This window comes from Sebastes fasciatus, chromosome 7 (genome assembly GCF_043250625.1).
Source record: "Sebastes fasciatus isolate fSebFas1 chromosome 7, fSebFas1.pri, whole genome shotgun sequence".
NCBI classification, from domain to species: Eukaryota; Metazoa; Chordata; class Actinopteri; order Perciformes; family Sebastidae; genus Sebastes; species Sebastes fasciatus.
Window position 1 is genome coordinate 28,170,859 of NC_133801.1, and position 19,119 is coordinate 28,189,977.

The 19,119-nt window shown below is 39.7% G+C and overlaps 2 protein-coding genes across 2 annotated transcripts; one reads left to right on the top strand and one right to left on the bottom strand.

The window, feature by feature from the left end:
* The first annotated feature begins 843 nt into the window (after nt 1-843).
* bco2b (beta-carotene oxygenase 2b) lies at nt 844-9,840 on the top strand. Its single transcript, XM_074640067.1, has 11 exons — nt 844-1,034; nt 1,132-1,343; nt 1,534-1,649; nt 4,151-4,253; nt 4,383-4,511; nt 5,714-5,874; nt 5,976-6,143; nt 6,814-6,948; nt 7,263-7,445; nt 7,616-7,726; nt 9,126-9,840. Exons 1-11 carry the CDS (start codon nt 859-861, stop codon nt 9,240-9,242), a joined length of 1,611 nt encoding a protein of 536 aa, XP_074496168.1. The 5' UTR covers nt 844-858; the 3' UTR covers nt 9,243-9,840.
* A 937-nt stretch (nt 9,841-10,777) lies between these two features.
* Nucleotides 10,778-16,766, bottom strand: tex12 (testis expressed 12). Its single transcript, XM_074640666.1, has 5 exons — nt 16,608-16,766; nt 13,494-13,602; nt 12,863-12,971; nt 12,333-12,384; nt 10,778-11,309 (listed from the first exon to the last, which is right to left on the bottom strand). The coding sequence occupies exons 2-5, from the start codon at nt 13,593-13,595 to the stop codon at nt 11,165-11,167; spliced, it is 408 nt and encodes a 135-aa protein (XP_074496767.1). The 5' UTR covers nt 13,596-13,602; nt 16,608-16,766; the 3' UTR covers nt 10,778-11,164.
* Between the last annotated feature and the right edge of the window lie 2,353 nt (nt 16,767-19,119).

The following is a 19,119-nucleotide window of genomic DNA, read 5'->3' on the forward strand; positions in this document are numbered from 1 at the left end:
CAGCGAGGACGCGCGCGCTGTCTGAGTGAAGGAGAGCAGGCAGCGTAGACGAGGCTCCGGCCACACGCGAGCGCGCATAGCGGGTCGGCATGTGTGCCGACCCGCTACATTTATACGCTTAAAAAGTTACAAACAGTCCCTTTAATCCCTAATCTTTTTTTTATGATTAAGTTCAGTCACACTTGTCGGTGCCCACTGCTCCTAATGCAGGATGGGTTAAATACAGAGGCTAAATTTCACAACAATGTGCTGTGCTGTGCACGACTATTCATCCAAGCGTATCCGCTTTCACCATCACTAAACATAAGCATGTATATTTAGCATGACAAATTTGAACATTAATGAAAGTATGAATTGTATGAATTATACTTGAAGAAGAGAATGATGAATGCCGCCGCAGTGATTTTGCACTTGTCAGTGAGATCAAGTGATTATCTCTGTGAATAAGTCACCACTTGTATCATCTTGTGATCACAATGTACTTCTGTTTTGTACAAGCTTATGCAAGCATGAAATCATGGTGTGCTTGCCCACTTATCTGATTGTTTCTAGGGGGGTTGTCCCATGCAGCCAGGAGGACAGTATAAAGCTGAGCCAGTGTTGGAGAAACAGCAGTGCGCAGGCCTCTGACACTCCTACATACTCAAGAAGACAAAGCTACAGCCATGGACACCATCACATATCAACAGAATAATACCCCAGGTATTTGATTCTAACAGTTATGCACAATATCCCTTCATATGAATTATTTTCTTGATTCGTAATCTCTTGTTTTATATGTAGAAAATGTGACAATGTTTTTTTGTTTTTTTTTGCTGACTTTTGTTTTCCATAGCACTGAAAAATTCCAAGTCCAGGATGAACATCAACCACTTCACAGACGTGCATGGTCTGCCCTGCATTGAGAAGATTGTGAGCTCAGTGGAGGAGACCCCCGAGCCCATCAGCACCAACATCACTGGGAAAATCCCAGAATGGATCAACGGAAGCTTCTTGAGAAACGGGCCCGGGAAGTTCGAGATCGGAAACCATAGGTGAGTATAACAACACATAAAGTGTTGATACATCATTGGAAGCAACTCCATCACAAAGCTGACTCCTTTTGCCCTGCGTCTTCCCCATTATCACCAGGTTCAACCACTGGTTTGATGGCATGGCTCTCCTGCACCAGTTCAAAATATCCAACGGACAGGTGACGTACAAAAGCCGCTTCCTGTCCAGTGACAACTACAAAGCCATCAAGGAGCAAAACCGCATCGCAGTGTCAGAGTTTGGCACTATCACCATGCCAGACCCCTGTAAAAACTTCTTCCAGCGCTTCCTGTCAAGATTTGAATTACCAAGTGAGTATTTTATCAAACTGCATGAACAGGAACAAGACTCTAATGCAGCAAAATGTAATTTTAATGCAAAGTGCCTTACACAGTTTCATTCACTTCCATATACCGAGAAGTGAAAAGAGAATAGTGAATTATTGTTGTGGTTGTACCTGTGCTGTGTTGTTAACTTTGGCATTTTCCTTTTCCCCTCTAGAGCCCACAGATAATGCCAATGTGAGCTTTGTGACCTACAAAGGTGATTACTATGTCAGCACAGAAACCAACCTCATGCACAAGGTGGACCCCGAGACACTAGAGACGACTAAAAAGGTAACATGATGTTGAATGTAGTTCTAAGTGCAGTTGTAGCTGATGATTCTGTAGAGACATATCTGTGCACAGCAGTTTCGTTTTACTGACCGACTGCGTTACACATGATAGCTAAGGCAAGTCATAAACAAGTACAATATTATTGTGAATATTAAGCAGGCTTGCAGGCTACTGTTGGATAAAAACATAAAATAGGAATAAAGTCTTAACCCCCTGAGTGTCGCGGGCGATCCCGACTGACTTTACTGTCTTTCAGAGGCTCTAGTAGGTTCAGTTTTAGGGCTAGAGTGAAGCTACAGATATCATATGAAACTAAAAAAACATAAGGAATCCATTGCTACCATGTTGGGAAGGAGGTTAAATAACGCTCCAATGTTGGGCTAAATTTTAGCGAGGAAAAACTGGCATTGCCATTTTCAAAGGGGTCCCTTGACCTCTGACCTCAAGATATGTGAATGAAAATGTGTTCTATGGGTACTCACGAGTCTCCCCTTTACAGTCATGCCCACTTTATGATAATCACATGCAGTTTAGGTTAAAATACATGCAGTTTTATGAATGCAATAGAAATTTTTTTTTTTTGCCTATTCTAAAATGATGTATTTTTAATATTTCTGCATACTGGGGTCTCTAAACAGTCTTGGAATTACATAAATTAGGTATCACGGTAAAGTGGAGACTCTTGTGGATCCAATGAGCCTAAAGCCTGGAGCACACTGCCCGCTTCATGCTCGCGTGACGGCAGCGTTGCGTGTTGTTTTTTATTTCGGCGTCCATGTTAACAGGTTAGAGTGGACACACTGCCCGCATGAGACGCGCGTCTGACGCACGTCAGACGTGCGTCTATTTTATAGAATAGAAGGCTTGCATATTTTACACGCGAGCGTGTCCCAGCAGCAAGACAGTGAAGGTGATCTATTGACAGTATATGAACATCATACCAGCAAGATTACTACAGTTTCCATGTCTAGACATCTGTAGAATATGTCACAGACAGTGAAAGTGATCTAGTGACTGTATATTAACTTCATACCAGCAAGACTTTACTACAGTTTCGAGGTTTATCTGTAGAATATGTTATGGAGATGAAAAAAAAGTAAAGTTAAGTAAACTTCTTTTTAAATCAACATTTCCTGCTTTCATTTCAAAATAAAAGCCCTCAGGCGTTTTTTCTATAGACAGAATCCCTTCATTTGTTAACATGAGGCTTTTATTCTGAAATATGAGCAGTCAGTGCTGTGGAAACACGCAGTCACTTTGGGGGCTCCAAAAATGTATAAAGTTTGGGGTTTAAATCAACACTTCCTGCTTTCATTTCGAAATAAAAGCTCTAAAGCGGGTTTTCTTTAAACAGAATTCCTTCATTTGTTAACACGAGGCTTTTATTCTGAAATATGTGCCGGACAGTGATGTGGAACAAGCAGAGAGATGGAAAGCATTATAAATGAATACAGTACGGAGTTTTAATTGTGGATTATTACTATTATTTACTAATTACCACACGTTTCTGAACCTTTCTCTGTCTAAAATAAATATAAATTATATTTATCATGAAGTTAAATGGCCATTAAAAGGCAAACTCTATGTAGAAAGAAAGGGCTGACAGCAGCATCAGAAACACAGCTGACAGGTAGCTGACACGCTCCCGAGAGGCAGCTAACTCGCGTCTAGTGTGAACACCCTAGGTGGGCATCACGCGGTCACGATGTGACGCTGCCGTCAGGCGAGCCTGAAGCGGGCAGTGTGCCCCAGGCTTAACTGTATTCATGTGTGATGATGTTAGTTCCCAAAGTAGCCATTTCATTGTAGTGAGACCATTTTTTTCCCTTAAACTTGACCTCACTGTATAAAATGACCTGTGGTGACCTCTAGGATAATCACAGCCTCATGAAACTTTACAGCCACAGAATAAAGACCTAGAGCATTCAGAGGTTGGATGGCTTTCCTAGCTAGATCGACAATAAGGGGGGTTCTGAGCAGTTTTTACAAATGCGCTCGCCATCCAATTGTCGAAAAATGCAATTTTCAAAATCACAGCATGGCTTTTTCTATGGTGTTCCTCAAGGTCTTGGTGTCTTAATGTGGTATTTTGGAGGGATTATTGATCTTTTTTTATCAATTCTCGAATGGAAAAAAGGTTTAAATTTAGCACCAATTCTGTGTAACAAATGGTATCAACCGAAAAATTGCTGCAACAACTTTTGAGACATAATAGAGCATGGGGATGGACATCATATACTTTGATCATAATGCTCTAAACCCTTATTCACTTTTACAATTAATTTTAAATAATGAATTCATTCATGTTTATTTCTGATTTATGACTAGAACAACTTGACACACAGTGCTGTGCTGTATCTCAAATTAATCTTCAGTTTCCCAATTTTCAGATGGTGTACACCACTTCTATGTGACATCTACTGTTGACCTGCTATCTCCCTCTAAAGATTGTGGGTCTCAGAGGGTTAAAGTCTTTGCACTCATGTATGTTTACCTATTAGGTGGACTGGAGCAAATTCATCGCTGTGAACGGAGCGACCGCACACCCTCACACTGACCCTGATGGAACAACTTACAACATGGGGAACTCATACACCCCTAAAGGTACTTTAGGAAACACCAAATCAGTTTCTTCACACTGGAGTCATCATAGGAGCCTGTATATTGTATCAACACTGCTCGCCACGTGTTTGATGACCTTTAGTGAGAAACTAATTGTATCTATGCTGACAGGAGCGACCTACAACATCATCCGAGTGCCACCGACCAAGAAAACAGCTGGGGACACCCTGGAGGGAGCCACGGTGCTGTGCTCTATTCCCTCAGTGGACAAGAGCAAACCATCGTACTACCACAGCTTTGGTGAGAAAAAGTTCTCAAATCAACTTACTCATTGCTTTCACCTGTGAGCCTCGACTATAGAGACATTTAAAGGAGTTACATTCAATCTCGATGTGTATTCTACCAAGATTTCCTGTAAGGATGCACTGATCCAATATGACGGATCGGTACTGACCTTTATATAACCAGCTACCTTAAATAAAAATGATCCAGAGTTGCAACTAATTATTTCATTATAAATTAACCTGACAATTATTTATTGAATTAAAGCGGCAGTAGGCAGAATATTTTTGGCATCATTGGGCAAAAATTCCATAATAACCTTTCAGCATATTGTAATTCAAGTGTACTGAGAGAAAACTAGACTTCTGCACCTCCTCATGGCTCTGTTTTCAGGCTTTAAAAAAATCTAGGCCATGACGGGAGACTTTGACCAATCACAGATCATTTCAGAGAGAGCGAGACGGTTTCTATTGAGTGTTCCCATTGGCTGTGCTCCAGCTGGTGGGCGGTGCTTGGTATTTTTTCAACTGTTCTCAATATGGCTGCCGGGTCACAAACTTTCTCATTTTACAGTTAAACAAGATGTTTCTGAAAACATTTGAGGAGAGAAATAGGCATTACAGTAACAGAATATTGATTCATATTTGATCAGCGCTGCTTAGTTTGACCGTTTGAACGGAGCTCGCGAGTGATTGACAGCTGGCTCTCATAGATGGCAGCTGGATGGCAGACTCCAGATCAGCTCTGACTGGTTGTTTTCCTCCGGTCTGTGAAATCTTGCAGATTAAAAATAGTTACAAAAATATAGTAAAAAACTAAAATCCTGTCACAATCCCCAGAACCCCAGGTGGCATCTTCATATTCTTCTTTTGTCTGACCAAAAGTCCAAAACAAAAGTATTCAGTTTACTATAAAATATAAGAGAAACAGCAAATCCTCCTATTTGAGAAGCTGCAATTATCAGAATAGTTGTTGATTTAGATTTTTCTGTCATTGTCTAATCCATTAATCAACTAATCATTTCAGCTCTAGAATGACCCCAATGAGTTCCACACAGAGAGGTTTACAGATTTTAATTTTGGGAATAAGAGAGCACTGTTATCTGATCAGGACTAGGTATTGGTTCCAATTCTGATACCTCAACTCTTTGTCAACTACAACTGAATCCTCCTTTGAGAAGTTTGAATAGAAACTAATATAATCTTTTCATTCCATCGTAGCGATGTCTGAGAACTACGTGGTGTTCATTGAGCAGCCCATCAAGATGGACCTGTTGAAGATTGTGACGGGCAAGCTGAGAGGGAAAAGCATCAGTGACGCCTTTTTCTGGGACCCGAAACTCAACACCATCTTCCACCTGATTCACAAGCAGACAGGAGAGGTAGGGCTCTAACACGGACCCCTGCAGTCTACATTCACTTGTGCTGTATATTAAACAAATTATGGGCTGCTTTCATTCTTCTGTTCAATCCTGTGTTTCAGCTAAGCTCCATCAAGTACCTCGCCAAACCGCTGTCAACTTTCCACCAGATAAACGCATACGAGGAGGACGGCTTCTTGATCATAGATATGTGTGCTTCAGATGATGGCCAGTCGATCGCTAACTACAAAGTCCAGAACCTGCGCAAGTCTGGAGAAGACCTTGATGAGGTAAAGCAGGTTAAAGGTCCCATATTATGCTCATTTTCAGGTTCATACTTGTATTTTGTGTTTCTACTAGAACATGTCTACTCGCTGTAATGTTAAAAAACACTTTATTTTCCTCTTACTGTTGGCCTGAATATGCCTGTATTTACCCTCTGTCTGAAATGCTCCGTTTTGAGGCATATTGACGGAATTGCAACAGAATTGCGTTGCTAGGCAACAGCTTGGGTCCATGTGTACTTCCTGTCAGCTGATGACATTCACATACACTGCAACCAGGAATAAACTGGGACACATTTAGAATGTTTACGTTTAAAATTGTGTCAAGGGTCTAAATATTGTATATTCGTGACATCACAAATGGGCAGAAATCCTGACAGATTGTTTCAAATGCAGAGTTTCTGAATACGGGCTGTGTGTATTTCCCTGTGGATTGAGTGTTTCGATTTATATATGACTTAACCTTGCTTTATAATAAAAAAAACATGAAAATCTCACTTTTCTATATTATGGGACCTTTAAGTAAAGGTCTATACCCGACAAGTTGTACGTTCCTTTGCTTCCACATTTGTCCAAACATAGGTTTTATTTAAGTGGATGCGCTTTGGTTGCTTTTGGTTCAATGAACAATAGTTGGTTTGTTGAGGCTCAAAAGATCTTCCTATTTTCCCACCAGGTGTACAACACCTTGTGTCGAGTCTTCCCGCGGCGCTTTGTTCTGCCTCTCAATGTTGACCATGATACACCCTACGGCCAGAACTTGAACCCGCCCAACAGCACAGCCACCTCTATAAGATTGGTCAAGAACAAGGTAAGCAGCCGACATGATCTACATGTATCAACACGTAGGAGATTGTGAAAATTGTTTGGGTTAAGCCTGTCTTTGACAAGTGTAACAAACCTTGGCGTTGTTCAGACATGTTTGATACCCACAAACAAGAAACCAATTTCTTCTCTCTTCTATTTCTTTCTTCTTTTTTGATCTTATTTTAAAGACTTTTTTTTAGGGTGGATACCTTTAATTTAATTTTACCACAGTTCATTTTGTGAAATGAACTGTGGTATTGTAACTGCCAATGCTCCCTGAGTCTCATTAACCACGTTGCTTTTTTTTCTTTTTTCCAGGTGTTCTGTACACATGAGGACCTCCACGGAGAAGATCTTCATCAATATGGAGGTCTGGAGTTCCCTCAGATCAACTATGGCGAGTACAACACCCGCCCCTACCGCTACTTCTACGGCTGTGGCTTCAGGCATCTTGTAGGTGACACACTGATCAAGATGGACCTCCAAGGGAAACACATGAAGGTGAGTTGAGTTAGATTCTCTGTTTCCAGCTGTAGCAGCATGGCAATAATTACTTATTTTAGTGTTGTGCAGTTTCAATAACATTCCTTAAAATCTGAAGAATGTAAAAAAAGAGTAAAATATCATACTGCAGAAAACTTGAACTCTAACTCCTCTAATTTCCTTCACAGGTGTGGGAACAACCTGGTCTGTATCCCTCTGAACCAGTTTTCGTACCCTCCCCTAATGCCACAGAGGAGGACGATGGTGTTGTCATGTCTGTGGTCATCACACCCAATAAGGTCAGTCAGGTTCAGTCAAAGCTTTTGGAAAAGGGACTGTACCTATACCCTTAGAGATACACTTGATGATACACTTGATGATTTTGTTTGAGGGTCCAAATACCCAAATTTCCTCCCAGCTCACTGTTGGTTCGACACAATCACACAAACACATGTGGATTCTCAAAACAACAGCAGTGAGGTGGGAGGAAATTGTGGGATTTTTGGAGGCACTATACCAAAACCAAGGAGTGTATATTTAAAGAGGATCTGTTAATGCTCATTTCAGGTGCATGCTAGTATTTTGGGTGTCTACTAGAACATGTTTACATGCTTTAATGTTCAAAAAAACACTTCTGAAAAAAACACGGCTGTGCTGCAGCACTTCTTTTCACCCTCTGTCTGAAACGCTCTATTTGAGCGATGGATGTATTAAGAGAACTAAATACAGTGTTGGAGGCGGGGCCCCGTTCATTGCTTTGATCGCATGATGCCTAAATGGCATCCCAGAAGTACCCAGATCTTCCGGCGATCTTCCGCATCCATTGGGCCCATGGAGCAGGCGCAGTAGTGTCCGCTTGGTCACATGGCTCGGTAACTCCGTCGCCTCCGCCTCCCAGCCCTCGCTCCAGCCTCAGTCTGGGTCTCATTCACATGAACGGAGGAAGAGAAATAACTCTGGATTCGGCTATTAGTGCATTTTACAACTTTTAGGACCTAATGATTTAAATAAGGGCTATTCAAGTGTTCATACTGGGAAGTTGAATTAACTCAAAATAAATTATCCGCTGAGTTACAGTTGTCTCTTTCCCAATGTAAGTCTATAGAAAAAAGTATTTTTGGGCCCAATGGCATCACATGACAAACACGGAAGTTGTAGTACCGCCGTTTGGCCACTACGGAAATTGGCATCAACGACCGGCGCTCTTCCTGGGAGCTTGGTTTGAGCTCCTCCCGAAAAGCCCACTCTGTTTTGATTGATCAACCAAACCAAACTCTTAGGACTCCGCTCCAGCTCCGCTCTAACTTTGTTTCAGGACATGCCAAACTAGCCGCTAGGCAGGTATTATGCTAAATGTGTTACTTAGTGACATCACCACTTTTACGGAAGAAAAGGCGGGACTTCAAGCAAGGCGCTTCAGGCAGTTCAGGAGAGTAACTCCCTTTGGCGAGGACTTTGTGCTTTGTAATTTAGCAGACCTTTCATAAGCACAAAAAAAAACCTATATACAGTAACACAAAAACACAAATGCATAATAGGTCCTCTTTAAGTATGCCAAAGCACATTTTGGTGCTTAAAAATATCAAGTGTTATGTAAAATTTCAATTGAAACGCACATGTTCAGTAAACGTCTGATTCCTGTTACTCTGAAAAGCTTTAACAATAACTTCCCCCCCCCCATGTTTTAATTCTTTCCAGGACAAGAGCACATTCCTCCTGGTTTTAGACGCCAGAACGTTTGAGGAGCTGGGCAGAGCTGCGGTGCCGGTCAACATCCCCTACGGCTTCCACGGGACATTCAATTCCACGGCATAGAGTCGTAAATAAACGATGAACGTACCTCTGACCTCTCATGGATGGATAGAGGTCACGGCAGAAGTTATAAACTATGTAAATATTGCCTGTGATGTTTGTCTCGAAGCTGTTGTTTGTCTCATCATACACGTGAATTTAGAGGTCACTACACTGATATGAATGTATAGTTTGCTTTGACAAAAAATGAAAAAGTCCTACTCATGTTTTTCATATTGTAGCTGTACTATTTAAGTTGTGCTGTGTTAGAAATCTTTTGAAAAGATGTCTTCTTGTAAGTACGTTGTTCTTTCTATACTTTGAACCATTGTTTTAGAATAATTTAATCCAAATACATATTCAGATAAGCGCTGCAGGTGGCTGAAATATACGGGGCAAAATGAGGAACATTGCAGGACTGCAATAAAATATTTTTACAACTACAGAATATGTTCAGGTTCAGTTCAAGTTCAGCAAAGTTTTATGGCATCCTCTTTTGTAAGAACCAGGAACTGATAAGTAAATGTATGCTTTGGCATCGTGCCCAAATGTTAAAGAAAGATATGTTCATTCAATAAATGACTAGTATGACTTACATACATGATGAATAAAGAAACATATACTTAAACATCCAGTCTGTGTGCATTCATTCATTCCTCCTTGTAGTTATAATTGTTAAAAAAAAAACAATTTGCTTGCTTACTTCCCAACTGAAGGTCAACTTTATATGACATAATCACATCTGTAATTGGAATACTATGTGTAGTAACTTCATTCTATGGGAACCATACATTTCAATCACTGATATATTAAAATATTTACTGAACACTACCCCAATATTATGAGTTATACATATTTCTAAGTAATTATTACAGTTTTTCTCATTAGCTTTGGCTCAATTCTCAAATGAGAATTATTTTTTTCAAAACAATCTCAGCTCAAATCTCTGAACAATTAGCGTGTTGTTCACAACAGAATATAATTTCTCATTCATTCAAGCAAATTGCAGGTGTTTTGGCACATATTGTGTGTGCAAAGAGGAAGTACAATAACCACTTGCTGATCAAAACTGATGAGTTGATTCTCAGTGAAATTATCGTCCTCTTCACAACTTCTAAACATTCTTTCATCGTTTGAGCCGTCACATGCAAAATGATCCGTTCAGTTATCAAAATCTGTCAGACATACATGTATATTCCATAAATATCTGTTTTAATATTGGTGGCATTGGTCAACTTACTGACACAATAAATAGGTTTTGGAGCATGAATGAAGTGTTGTGGGTGAGTTACTACCTTTGCAAACATGCAATATTGTACTCACAGTTTAGATAATGTTAAGATTGTTTAAAAAAAAAATAGCCAAAGCGAATGAGAAAAACTGTAATGTCAATTTTTAAAGCTGTAACTGAGTGTAGCACACTTGCACCCTCTGCTGGCCGGCCATTTGCCTAAATACTGCTTATGGAACCATTTTTTGTATGTGTGTGTAAATTGGGGGAGAGGACACTTCCCTAAATTCCTCTTATTCGCTTTCAACAATGACAATATACAAAGATCTTACTTGATTGACACTTTATTTTTAATACATACATTTCTGCATGCTGAACTTTCTTTTAGTATTCTTTCAAAAATAATGACAGTCAGTTTACATTTAGGCTATATCACAAAATCTACACCTAGTATGAAGTGTCAAAAAATGAAATTGTGATATGTGTTCAGGAAAAATATCCTACTCAAAATGAGTTTTTACTAAAACTCATAACTCAATAAACTCACAACAGTTAACATATATTAGTTTATGTTATAATCAAAGTAATGCCAGTGTTAGTTAATATGACTACACATTTACTACTACAATACATAACCAAAGCTATTGATAAAAGAGAAACTTTCTTCAGTAAAGTAAACAGCTTCATTATGTAGGTGACAGTCCGAGCAGCAGAATCAACCCTGCAGTTTATCAGAAATTAGAGCCAATGTTTGCCTCAGATGCCTTTTCTTCTCTTTAAGGTAGGACTCGAGGTTCTGAGCTTCTGTCAAAATTCCCTCCAGCTCCTTCATCTGGGAGGTATCAGCTGCAGCTCTCTCACTGCAACAAACCATAAATACTGACATTAAAGAAGTGTCACTGTGCCGATATGAGTTAAGAAGCAAGTGTGTGTGTCAAAGTTCAATTGATGACTATTAAGGCTGGGACGATTCACCTGTCTCCCGATTCGATGCTATCACAATACTTGGGTGCCGATTTGATATGTATTGTGATTTTTAAGTATTGTTATCATTTATTGCGATTTTTGTTCACTTTTTAAACACTAGTTCACTGGTTTGTTGGTAAGGCAATGCAAGGTAAGGCAGCTTTATTTGTATAGCACATTTCAACAGGGCAATTCAAAGTGCTTTACATAAACATTCAAGAACATTGCGACAAAGTGCAAAAGAACATTAAGACATAATTAAAACAGTTATAAAAACATCAAAACATTAAAACATTAAAGATTAGAAAATAAAAACAAGCTAAAAATAAAAACTAGGATAGAAGTTAAAATAGAATAAAACACAAAAGAGTAAAAGCTCTAGTGCAGTATCAGATCATTATCTGGTATAATTAAGGGCAGCAGCAAACAGGAAAGTTTTAAGCTTTGTTTTATGTTTGTTTTTCTGTCTGTCTGTCTGTTAGCAGGATTACTCCAGTAAGTTCGCGATGTATTTGAATGAAATTTTGGATTTTTAGAAGGGTGGAGTGTGGCACAATGAACAATCCATTCGATTTTGGTGCCAATCCAAATCATGATCTGGATTCAGGAATTTTTTTAAGAATTCCAATCAGCCTGAGCATTAAGACACAGGGTATATCTTTTTACATCTTTTTCTTCTTCAGGATAAAAACTGATATACTGAACTTAAAATAAAATGAGTGCATTGGAGTTATGAGTGTGTGGCTTTTACCTTCTATCTTTGATGTCTACCTTTGGTATACGCACAATTTGTATGTTTTTTATATTTACGATTAATCAATTGATTGTTACCTATGATCGATTAAGGAAAGTGCTTACAATTTTCATCCCTAATCACACCTTTGTAAATCTAATCTAGTTGTTGAAATATGACCTACCTTAACACTTCAGCAAATGTTGAAAACAGCATGCTGACCTCTCTACTTGCGCCTGTAACAGAGAGCAAAACAACAGGAGGGATGCTGCAAATTTCACACAATGGCCGAACATTTCTTAACTTGACAATCAAACTGAATATGAATTATTTTTCCATTATTCTATTTATGGGAATGGTGTTGAAGCATCCACTGGGCTGGAAACCAGGCCAAATCACACAGGCAAACAGAGATCAGTTCCACTTCACAGAATGTGAATTATCCTGTTTCTTTTTCACACCTCTCATAAGCAACTTAGTAGATGGGTCACTTCATTGTAACTTGCTGTGAGCTCATGTTGCTAGCAGTGTGAAAGCACAGTTTGGTGCTGTTTTCATTTGTTTTGACATAAAAAAACAAACAAACAGTAACAGTCATCAGAAGAAATGACGCATGAACACAGCCTTATAGGCCTTTATTTGTAGGCTGAAATGTAATTTTCCAAAACAACAATATTGTGTGTGACTGACAGTATAGTACGACATTGCACATACCTGCAGTTGTAGCCTCAAATTGATTTGCTGACTCCAAAGTGGATGGTGTAGAGGGAGGTTTTTTCTTTTTTGGTGGAGATTTGTCTTGATTTGCAGGTGTACGTTCCGTCTATTGCAATGGGGAAAAATTGCACGAAAACATTATTTCTAGAATCTATCTATCTACCTACCTCAAGCAGTATAAATGCTGAAGCATTTTCAGCACAAACATTACTTCAATTATTGGTATTTTTTATTAATTAGAGGGACTCTGGCACACATTTAGCAGGTCATTTGCTCGTTGACCCCATTTTAGACTCAAATTCAAATTCAAATTCAAATAAGCTTTATTGGCATGAATGTTCAGGTTCCATTATTGCCAAAGCAAAACTACAAATTAATGAATAATTACATTTCACAAGAAATAATCACAAAATAATCACAATCACAAGAAATAATCACAAAATAATCACAATCACAATATACCAAATACATTTTAAATATACATTCTTTTACAGACTCAGTATCTATTAGAATACTTTATTTTCTGAGCTGTGTCATTGACTCAAGATGACCTTTATTTACCACTTAGATACGAATGTGAATTGTCTTTAAATCAATGCTCTTTTCCTCAGGAAAACCTCCTTCTTACCTCTTTGGGTGTTGTCTGTTTTGGTCCTTTATTGCTGTTCACTGCCCTCTTGTTTAATGTTGGTGGGATCAGTTTTCCTGCTGTTGGTGTTGCTTCTTTCATTGTGACGCTGCAAATGTGGAATTGAATTAGACATTTGAAATACTGGTAGTTTGTTAATCACAGAGCTCTGATAGTCTCTTAATACCATCACAGAGTTCAACAGTAAGGTATAGTGTGTGCTAAGATAAGCCTATATAAATCATGTAGGTCTTTGAATTATGGTTTCTTGTATTTTTCATCTTATTCTTCACAGCCAAAATACTTTTAAACCCTGGTTTGGTAAGAAACTGACCAACATTACACTGCTCACGTTGCTGGATAGCAGGGTGCATGATAATATTTATGTCTGGTTAGTTTAGTGGAGCGGATAGTGGAAAAATCATGCAAATAGTGATACAAGCACCAAATTTGGCATGATGATGATTCCAGAGGGGACACTGAGCAAACATAAACGATTGGCCACTTGAAAATCCAGTATGGCAGCCATTTTTCACGATGGCCGCCAAAGTGACCTAATGGTTTCTCTCATAGAAATTCATCCAATTGGTCGATTTTAATGATTTTTGTGTCAAATTATGTTTTTTCTAGCATGCTGGATCTAATTTTGATTGTTTTAAAAAAAATTAACGGCAATATGGCGGGCATTTTGTGTCTGTTAAGTGTCTGCTTCCTCATGAGAGCATGGGGTCACAGCATCCATGGACTTCCTATGGTTGCTGATGGCTTTGTCTCCTTGTGTCGCAATGACCGTGCAAGATATTTCAGCTTCACACACACTTTCTCGGCGGGAAAATTAAACAGCTGGGACTTGATGCTTGATTCCCTGGCCGCCATATTGCAGTTAAAAATTATCAAAACTATGAAATTTAATCCAGCATGCTTGAAAACATATAATTTGACACCAAGATCACTCAAATCGACCAACTGGATGAATTTCTGTGAGAGAAATCATTATCAGCAGGTCAATTTGGTGGCCATCTTGAAAAATGGCTGCCATATTGGATTTTCAAGTGGCCAATCGTTTATATTTGCTCAGTGTCCCCTCTGGAATCAATATGCCAAATTTGGAGCTTGTATCACTATTTGCATGATTTTTCCACTATCCGCTCCACTAAACTAACCAGACATAAATATTATCATGCACCCTGCTATCCAGCAACGTGAGCAGTGTAATGTTGGTCAGTTTGTTACCAAACCAGGGTTTAAAAGTATTTTAGCTGTGAAGAATAAGATGAAAAGTACAAGAAACCATAATTCAAAGACCTACATGATTTATAAAGGCTTGTCTTAAAGGGACTATTTGTAACTTTCAGAAATGCTTCTTAACAGCGAAACCTGTGGCCGTGAAATCAACGAAAGTCAGCGTCGGGCTCGCGCTTGCTCGCTCTCAATATACCTGAACGAGCATCACTCAAAACAGTGAGGCGACACACGTCAGCTAAAACCACAATATCACTCTATATTTCAGCTTCTTGGCAGTAATGTTAGCTGACCAGACGAAGGTCTCTCCATGAACATGATTTAGATCTGATCCTAGTGTTGGCTTTTCCTGCCTAAGTGCAGGCTGAGGCAGCGGGGCTCTCCAGCGTGTCTCCTCTGCTCTCTCCGCCCGCAGCCGGAGAGAGCAGGGGAGACACCGGCACCCGGTCGGTAACGAGAAGACAACTCTGTAGAGCTCTGTCACTTCACAAGACACGGGAAACCTCTGTTGGTCTGGAGGAGCTGCAGCAGTTATTTCTGCACAAACGTCCCCTGTGCATTCACTAGATATTCTCAGAGCTAAACTAACTCTTCTGCAGTGTGTAGTGAGCGCGCGTTCACGTCTAGAGGTGGAGTGAGCTGAGCTGTCTGAGTGAAGGCGAGCAGGCAGAGGAGGAGGGTACAGCGGCTACACGCGAACGCGCATATGCGAGCGCGCATGTGTGATGACCCGCTACATTTATGCGCGTACAAAGTTACAAATAGTCCCTTTAAAGGAACTATTTGTAACTTTCAGAAATGCTTCTTAACAGCGAAACCTGTGGCCGTGAAATCAACGAAAGTCAGCGTCGGGCTCGCGCTTGCTCGCTCTCAATATACCTGAACGAGCATCGCTCAAAACAGTGAGGCGACACAAGTCAGCTAAAACCACAATATCACTCTATATTTCAGCTGCTTGGCAGTAATGTTAGCTGACCAGACAAAGGGCTCTCCATGAACATGATTTAGATCTGATCCTAGTGTTGGCTTTTCCTGCCTCAGCGCACGGGCAGCGAGTCGGTAACGAGACAACAACATAACTCGTTGCAGAGCTCCGTCACTTCACAAGACACGGGCAACCTCTGTTGGTCTGGAGGAGCTGCAGCATTTATTTCTGCCCAAACGTCCACTGTACATTCACTAGATATTCTCAGAGCTAAACTAACTCTTCTGCAGTGTGTAGTGAGCGCGCGTTCACCTCTAGATGTGGAGCGAGATGAGCGAGAACGCCCGCGCTGTCTGAGTGAAGGCGAGCAGGCAGAGGAGGAGAAGCAGCGGCTACACGAACGCGCATATGCGAGCGCGCATGTGTCCCGACCCGGTACATTTATACCTTAAAAAGTTACAAACAGCCCCTTTAACACACACTATGTTACTGCAGAACTCTGTGATGGTGATTTGCACGATTTGACTGAAACATGTGATGTTATCCGCTCCACTAGTTAGTTAAGATAGCTTGACATCTGTTTTAACGTGAGATGTGTCTTCTGGTGCGGTTCAGGTTAACATGCTAATGACTTAGCTCGCTGTTAGCTGTGCCAGGTCACAGGTGTTGCATAGCTAAGTAGCTATAGCTGTGTCATTTTATCAAACTGTTTTACCTCGTTCAGTTAGTTAACTTGACATTGGGCTAACTAGCTAACATAAAGTTAAATGTTAAGTTAGCCGGTAAGCTAGCTAGCTAACCTACCTGCTAATCTATTAGCTAATATAGCTAACAGCTAGCTCGTTAGCTAACGTTAGCTAGCTGCTTAGCAACAGTTTCTATGGTTACCGCTTGGCTGTTAATGACAGGATGTTTAAAGCAACAATAGCTCTCCTCTATATACTTACAAGGCATACAAGGTCTGAGTGGAAGAGTTGAAATGATGTTTAATATAATAATTGAACAGATTAACAGTTAGCTGTCATTGCTAGTTATGTATATACAGTCAGCAGGTGATTATCGATTATAACCGTCAGGTCAATATAACGTCCGTGGGAAATGCTGCGTTCAAGGTCCCTCGTTTATTCAGGCGGCAAGATAATTCTATTGACAAATAAAACAGTATTGAAGATTAACTGTATTTTCTCTGAAGGATTTAGGATTACAAAACACATTAATGTAACTTTTATAAGAATACTAATTTCATTCATTCATTCTCACTGTGCAATATCATTTTCCACTTGTGCAATTTTGTTAATAGTTTGTTTATTGTCAGTACTGTATATACTGCTCCTATTTTTATACTTCCTTCTATTTAAATGGTTCATATTTTTTACTGTGTTAGCTGATGCATCTTGGTTTTTGCACTATCCCCTTTGCTGCTGTACACTGCAAATTTCCCCACTGTGGGACTAATAAAGGAATATCTTATCTTATCTTATCTTATCTTATAGACTAAGCCAGACAATTTCCATTGGGGTGGCTACAGGCTGAGGCCAGTGCTCACTTTGGGGTGGCACAGAAATTAGTACAGTATAGAGGTTAGATTATGATGTTTGCTTATGGGCAAAATGCATGTATCTAAATAGCTCCTGATAGATGAAGCAATGAGAGAGTAAACGGTGCCATTTTATTTATTTGCTATTAGTATTAATATTGTTTTAATTGATAATATATTAGCAGCTTTCAGTACTTTTAGTAGACCCATCCAGAGGAAACTAATTGGGCCATGCTTTTTTTCTTTCCAATTAAAGATAGGCTATTCATTCATTCACTCAACGTTATTTTAAAGCGATACCATTAAAGCGCTCTTTTCAAAGTTATCAACCCATTATTTCCCTCCTGAGCAGCTCTGAAAGTGACAGATCCATTCCCACATGTGGATTAAGATGTTTTTTTGCACATGAAAAATGTCTCTTTTAATAAGAATAACACAAACTGTCTGTCATGGACCTGCGGTGTCTTCAAATCCCTTCATGTAGCCTGGGTGGATTACATCAATGGGATTATATAAAGGAAGATTAGACTGTGAGTAAAGTGGATATCGGATGAAGCTGCTAAGGTGGTGGGTTTAACTGCAGATCAATGCTGCTGGCCGATGGTAGCAAAGTGGATTATTTCAGGGTGTCAAATAAAACCATAAAGCAGGAACATAAGCAGAAGAAAGTGAATTTACAAGTGATCAAGGGTATGTAATCCAAGTGTTTGGAAAAATAATAAAATAGACAGAAAGCCATGGTATCTTCACAGACACAATTCAAATTAAAGTTTCAGAAAATGATCATGTCGTTCATCGTGGAAGTTTAGAAATACAAACAACTTAATATCACGAGTTGTACGCCACATTAAATAAACCACAACAGAAAATTTGAAAGCGGTGTCTTAAAATAAATAGATCTTGAACAGTAGGCCTATATACAAGTGTCACACTGTTAAGTTGTTTCAGTATCTATTGAACATATTTAAAGGTGCTCTATACGATACCCAGAGCAGTAATATAGCATCAAACAACTATTTGCTATGTAAAGATATAGTGGAGTAATGTCTACCTGAGCAGAGAATGAAGTCACTCTCCCTCTGTGTGTGTTATAAACTGAGCTTCTCTTTGTTTTGTTGACATCGCCGGGCCGGTCGTGTGTGCTTTTAGTGTTTATGTTTGTGCCTGTGAGCGTGCCCCACCGGCTAGCTCACAGCTCTGCACTGCACTCATGTGGCGGTTACAGCTGATATAACGCTATCCCGAACATAGCACCCAGCCTCTGGTTCACCCTTAGGTTAACACTGTCAGCACCGTTAGCTACAAGCCGTCGGCTCAGCTGTCGCCATGCTGACAGCTTGCGAGATGGCGCAATGTTGTTTTTACACTGGACATACTGTATGACCTGCTATCCGGATAGCATTAGCAGATGCTAAAGTTTGTTGTGTTTCCAGCTGTTGGATAGCATATAGGTCAAGTGAAAAGCTGGCCACCTGCTCTCATTAGCAGGAGTCAAGCTGTTGCCATACATTCTTACACTCATAGGTCAGCTGTCATGTTAGCTTGGTAACAGAAGCGAAGAGAAAAGATCGAGAGCATTTCCAGGTTATCTTAAACAGTCAGGCTGTATGTCATCATTAAAAAGTATAATTTGCACAGTATGTGCAATATTGCTCCTATAGACAACTGAACCTATTTGGATTAATACCACCGAAACTCAGTGTACATCAACAAAATCTCAGAGGAAAGCTGTGGAATTTCACAAAATCCAAACGAAATACTACTTTTTTTATATTAATGAAGTTTAGCAGCTAGTTAGTTTCAAATATATTTCTATATGTTAGTATATAAAACATATAATGATATAGACACTTCAAGGTGCACACATTTCCCCCCATGAACATGGTTCTCCACTTTGAGCCTGTCTTGTCCTGAATCTTATG